Source organism: Brachyistius frenatus, unplaced genomic scaffold (assembly GCF_029030835.1).
Source record: "Brachyistius frenatus isolate BFR_SWC_R1_liver_20210118 unplaced genomic scaffold, ASM2903083v1 Contig_93, whole genome shotgun sequence".
Classification (NCBI taxonomy): Eukaryota; Metazoa; Chordata; class Actinopteri; family Embiotocidae; genus Brachyistius; species Brachyistius frenatus.
Window position 1 is genome coordinate 1,361,967 of NW_027210692.1, and position 6,335 is coordinate 1,368,301.

General features: G+C 40.9%; 1 protein-coding gene across 1 annotated transcript; it reads right to left on the bottom strand.

Annotated features, from left to right (window-relative positions):
* Nucleotides 1-397: 397 nt before the first annotated feature.
* LOC138627994 (uncharacterized) lies at nucleotides 398-6,057 on the bottom strand. Its single transcript, XM_069710701.1, has 5 exons — nucleotides 5,838-6,057; nucleotides 3,567-4,196; nucleotides 2,429-2,759; nucleotides 2,127-2,302; nucleotides 398-2,016 (listed from the first exon to the last, which is right to left on the bottom strand). The coding sequence occupies exons 2-5, from the start codon at nucleotides 4,187-4,189 to the stop codon at nucleotides 1,791-1,793; spliced, it is 1,356 nt and encodes a 451-aa protein (XP_069566802.1). The 5' UTR covers nucleotides 4,190-4,196; nucleotides 5,838-6,057; the 3' UTR covers nucleotides 398-1,790.
* Nucleotides 6,058-6,335: the final 278 nt, after the last annotated feature.

The window sequence follows — 6,335 nt, forward strand, 5'->3', positions numbered from 1 at the left end:
TTTTGTATCCTCATGGTTGAAATGCACTTATTGTAAGTCGCTTTGGATGAAAGCGTCAGCTCAATGAAACGTAATGTAATGTAATGTAAAAATAAACTTGCAAGTAAAAGAAAACATTGAATTAGTAAAATTGTGTTTGTATTTACGAAATATATGGTGTGTTTTACTGTTGTATTATTAGATCATTAATTCAGATTTATGTGTCAGGGACATTTTACTGTTGCAAAGGTGCTCAATTTTTTTTAGCTTAATCTATTAGGAATGTAAATCTATAACAATTCATCACATTTTATAAACTTGTATTTTATGTTCTATTTGTTGAATAAACTCAGTAAAAAAAATAAACCTCCTCCTTGAATGTAGAGGAAAATAAATATAAAATGGCATTACCCAAAACTACAGGAAAAATAAAAATATTTGTATTATTTAACAATGAACCAACAATATGTCAACCATTTGCTCAATTAATACACTCACATGTTCAGAAACGAGAATAAATTAATGAATCAGCGGAGTGAGGTAATTATAAAGAAGTAAAATAAAAGTAGGACAACCCATCTTATTCCACATTCATTCAATAGCATCTCTATTTACAATCATTCTGTGGTAGAATTTACTTATTGTCCTGCTGCATAACATATTTCTACTGAGCTGCAACTGGTGAACAGCCACCCTGACATTATCCTCTAAGATACTTGGATAATACCTTGACCCAAATCCTGATGCTACCTCCATCGTACTTCACCTTTGGGACAATGCTTCTATGTGCCCTTTTACACCATATCTCATCAGTCTATTCTCAGTATCTCAGCATAGTGGGCTGGTGCTCTTTTGAAAACTTCCATCAGACAGTGATGTTTGTGGGGTTTTTATTTTTGGTGCATCTTTTTGTGGCTTCCTCTGTAATGTCTTTGTTGGCCCAAACCAACCCTGGACCATGATTTAGCAAACCCATTAACAAAGATATTAACCAGCTCCATTAATTCCTCTAAGCCTTTAGCTTTTACTCTGGGCGTTTTCTTCTTTTTTAATCTCATTAAGCATTCTGTGTTTTGCCTTTGGAGTCGTCTTAGCTGGCCACCCACTTCTCTGGCGAGTAACCACCATTAGTGTTTTGTTATTTGAAGAGATAGTGTTTGTTCATAATTGTAACTTGGAGATCTGACCAAAGAAGATGAAGAATGCACAATACCCAACAGAATTTATACTGTTGATTGATTTAAAACCTAGATAGCTAATAGACTCGTAAGAAATATCAATGTATTGAAGATTCTCAGTAGCCAGGAAACATCCCTATGTAAATTATGTTAAGTATAAAAATATTCTAAGAACCCAATACTCCTAAGAATTTGTACTCAAAAGTAATCCTTCAATAACATAATTAAAAGCTACACCGATTGTTATGTATCTTTTTCTCCAGAAAAAGACAATTTTCTGACCACAGCTATGCTGATGACACCCAACTGGTCCTTTCTTTTCCCCGATCTGAAACACAGGTAGCAGCACGAATCTCTGCCTGTCTGACTGACATCTCTCAGTGGATGTCCTCACACCACCTGAAAAATCAACCTCGACAAGACCGAACTGCTCTTCCTTCCGGGGAAAGACTCTCCCACCCTCGACCTGACTACTACCTTGGGCAACTCTGTGTTATCCCCGACCCTGACTGCTAGGAACCTCGGCGTGACACTCGACAGTCAACTCTCTCTTACTGCCAACATTGCTGCAACGACGCGTTCCACTGTACAAATATTCATAACTGAGTAGTCTGTCCATCCCATCCATCAGCTCTACTCCTCCGAGCTCAGCACTCCTTCTCTCTCCAGCACCTTGTCCACATTGGCAATCAGTTTTTCATTGAAGTCCCAAAGTCGTTTGTCCACGTGAAGCTGATCCACCGTCAATGACCCCTGCAGAGGCACGCGGACGTGAATGATCCGACAAACTTCCAGTGGAACTTTGTAACTCTGACCAAAGTTCTTTAGCACTTCATGCACTGAAGTCTGCTCCACCATCCTGAGATGAACAGAGACATTGAGTTAAGTGCCGTTTGTAGCCAGTATTACAGGTATAACAAAATAATTGAACGTGTGTTGTAAAGTGAGTTCACTCTGAATTCAGCCTACCTTGGCTGAATTATCAACTTGTGTGGATGGTATATATTTCTGTTGGGTTCCTCCCTGTAGATGTGCTCCAGAATATTAATTCCTGGCACCCTGTTCCATTGAGGCCGGTGAAACCTCCCACTTGGCTCAAAGTGATTCTTGGGGAAGATGTGGTTCTCAATGAGGAACACGCCTGTCTGCAGAAATATGGATAAAATATGGAAGATGGAAAGACAGTGTAAATATAAATGCTCATCAAATATAATCCTTAAGGTTGGATGTTGATGTAATATTTATAATTCCTAGATGTATAAATAGCTTACGTTTGGATGCTGTTGTTGGAGCGTGTTCATCACAGACATCAGGTTGTTGTGTTGGTACGGCATTATAATCTCATCGATGTCGTTCAATAGTACGTAGCGTGAACGCTCCATAGATCTGTAAATGCACTCATTGAGAGTGGCTAACTGGCCGTAGTAGTGCACGTCCCCTCCGAACTGTGAGAAGAGCCAGCCTGTAGACGGATTCAGATGCTTGTCAATGGGCCAGGGAACCATTTCCACAAAGCCCTCCTGGCTGTAAACTTGCAAGAGGCGTTCGAGGTCTGGGCCGCAGCTAGTGTTATAGATCACCACTCTGTCCACGCCCAGCAACCTGGTGCAAAGAGACAGGTTATGTATAGTTCAAATCCAAATTAGTCCAAATTATAAAACATATTTTTTCTTTTAGATTTTGAGGTGCCTAGTCATGTAGATACATTAACTCAGAGAGCTCAACAGGAGAGAAATTTTCCAAGTTTAAATCTGGTCCCACAGTTGCTTTCAGGGCTGCTGTGCTTAACATCATACCAGTGACGGTGGCGGGAAGGATCTGCCCGATTCTCTCCCTATGAGTGAGCATTTTATTGGTAAAGAAGGTAATGAAGTCATTACTGCTGAGACAGAGCTGTGACTCTTTGTCAGCCTGGCTATAGTGCTGAAAAGAAACCTGGGGTTGTTCTTGTTGTCCTCTATTAACGATGAATAATATAAACTCCTGGCCTTACGAAGAGCTTTCTTATATAATATTAGAATATTATCCTTCCAGGCCAAGGGAAATTCTTTTAAATTAGTGGAACGCCACTTCCTTTCCAGCTTTCTAGTCGCCTGCCTAACAGAGCGTAATTCTGAGTTCTAAGTGCACTCATAGTGCAGTTGTGTGACACCACATGGGAAGACAAAGACTACACTAAAGGTGAAGATGCTTTCTCTGATCTCTCTCTTTTAGAAATTCCAAGCCCCACTAGGCAGCTCCAGGAACAGAAACACTTGTACAATGTGATGCACACATGAAACACTGCGATAAGCATAAGCAGGCCCTTTGCAAAGCTTACACTATTGATTGTTGTAGACCGTGTCAAAAGAGAGGTGGATGTCGCTCCACTTTTAAGAGTGTGGTCTGTGGTGTTGTTGACATGCTTACCGGTACATTTCCAGAGTCTGTGCATACTGGAGCATGTTGTTGTAGTCACCAAACAGGTTGGAGATGCAGACTGTGAAGTTGAACTGCAACTTCTTCTCTTCCTTTCCAATCGTCTTTTGGTTTCTTATAGGAAGCCAAGTGTGGTTAGATCCAAACTCACTGTCCGGTTGACTCAGGAGAGTGACATGTGTGGTGTTGCAGTTTTGAGGAATCCGACACATGACGTCTGTAGTGGCGAACGGAAATCCAAAGTTATCTGAGTGCTGTGAAATTGTTGTCTGCGTTGTTGTACTTAAATGTCCTGCACAGCAGAAGAGGCAGTGAAGTGGTTGGATGGAGTCTCTTTTAAAAATGCTGATGATGCGTATATCCAAACCATTCACTCTCTGGTCCATGAAGGCGGACACTAGTAGGTGCTCAGTGTTTTTTAAAGGGGTGATGCTGTCCTCAGAGATCAAAAAGGGGCAAAGTGGCAAGGGCGCACGTGGATTTGGGATGGGCTTGTAGGTGCCGGGTGTTCTTGTGTTCATTACGAGGATGAAGAAGACCATAGTAATGAAGAGGAGGACAACTCTCCCTTTGAAGTGTCTTGCCTTGTCTATCCAGCCACTGACAAAATCCATCCCCAACCTGAAGCAGAATTTAGAGTAAGAGATACACAAAGGAAAGCAAACAGACACGGATACACACACACACACACACACACACACACACACACACACACACACACACACACACACACACACACACACACACACACACACACACACACACACACACACACACACACACACACACACACACACACACAAAGGCTACACCAACAGCATATTAACATCAACTCACACAACACCTAACATAACCTGTAACTGTATTGACTGCTCTTATTGTTATTGACTGCTCTTGTTGTCTTTGTGTTATTCCCTTAGTGGATTCTCTTTTTGTGTTGCAATTAATAAAAAAAAATTATATATAAAACAAAAAGCTGGTGATTCCAGAATGGCGGGTTCTAACAAGTTTAAGATATCACGCAGAGTTATCTTGATGTTGTGTATTCTGCTGTTTTCTAGAAATAAGAGAGTTAACTTCTAACCAAAGTTGCCCCTAGGTTGACGCTGGTTGTTTGCCAGTCATGCTCTGCACACGCTGCTGACTGGCACTTATGACTTGAAGTTGTATGGGATCGTTTCAGACCCATCAGCCTTGCGTTACAAAGTCTGTTTAGAAGTGTGTAGCTGCAGGAAGTCTTTGTAACGCATAACGATATTCAAGATAAGCAGAAGAACAATGCCACTAACCGCAACAATCATGATTCATCATGGCTCACATTGGTTGCAAATAATCCAGATACAGCACATCAGCTGACTCGTCACAAAACTCAAAACTTCTTTAAAACGCTTATCAAAGTCCAGTCAGTCAAAACACACATTTAAAGGCCTTCGCAGCTACTTGTGCACTGACACCGCTCCTTTCAAGAAACCACCCTTTATTTTAACATACAGCTGCAAAACAAGTGTTTTTTTTGTGTGTTTTTTTTTACTTCTAAATCAATGAAACTCAACAATGAAACCCTTAATACAAGTGTGATCACTCACTGAGCTTTGACTGAATTAAAATCAATCAGAGGGTGCTCATTAGGAGGATGTCTATCAGGAGGGAAAAGCACAAGATAACACACGAGTGAGCTTCTGTGAATGAATAATAAAGGTAAGGCCATGTATGAAGACGTGAAGATCACACTGTTACATGATGAGAAATTGCTGTAGTGATGCTCTTGTTCTTGATTGTGGCCAGATGAATGTGTCCATCTATCTGCTGCATACTGTGCTGAGAAATGGCGTTAAATAGATTTGCAAATAGGCGTACAGTAATTAAGTACAATAAGGAAGTGGTGCTTTTCATTGAGCTTCCAGCAAACATATTTGCCATAAATGTCAGTGAGTGCAGAATTCACAGGTGTCACGCTCTTTAAGAAGGATACAAATACACGAGTAGGTTAAGAACTCTGCTACTTTACCAAGTACATTTAAAGGCAATTATATACTATAATATAAATTAATATATTTTAGGGCTGTAAAAGTACTGAAAGTGCAATAAAGTCTTTACTGAGTGTATCATATGAACACTAGACAACCGACAAATAAATATAACTGCATATTAGTGACGAGGAAGCATGAGCTATAGACCTATACATCATAGTAGACAATACTGACTTCTTAGATATTTTGTATTCGTTTTAATAAAGATTATATTCAACGTGTTGTAACTCACGCGAGGCTGAAGTGCAGTCAGTTGGTTCTTCCGGTTAGACGGCTTTGGGTGGTTTTCACGCTGAGGGGACATGAGTTACTGTTTAACTCCGTCTTTCAGCGGCAAGTACATCTGGATCTCTCCTTTTCCTCTCTCCTGCTGCCTGTCCTTATCTTTTGGCGCTCGGTGTCTGAGCGTACACCAGCTCTCTCCGGGAAACGCTGAGACGCTGGGGGAGGAAAAACGCAAAACTTACTGCGCACAGAAAATGTGAAGAAATACGGCGGAAGAGAAAGAAGGTTGATTTGCGTCAAGCAAATGTGGTTGCACCCTGGTGATTCATTGCGAACTAAATGTATGATGATGCTGCTGCTGCCGCGTTCCACACGCACACACCCCATCCTGATAAGTGACTGATCAAGTATTGATGGCGCATGTCTATTCGATACGCACCATTTCATGCACACAATCGTCTTAGAAATCTTATCTTGCCAGAGTAGCTGGACGCTGTATTTGAAG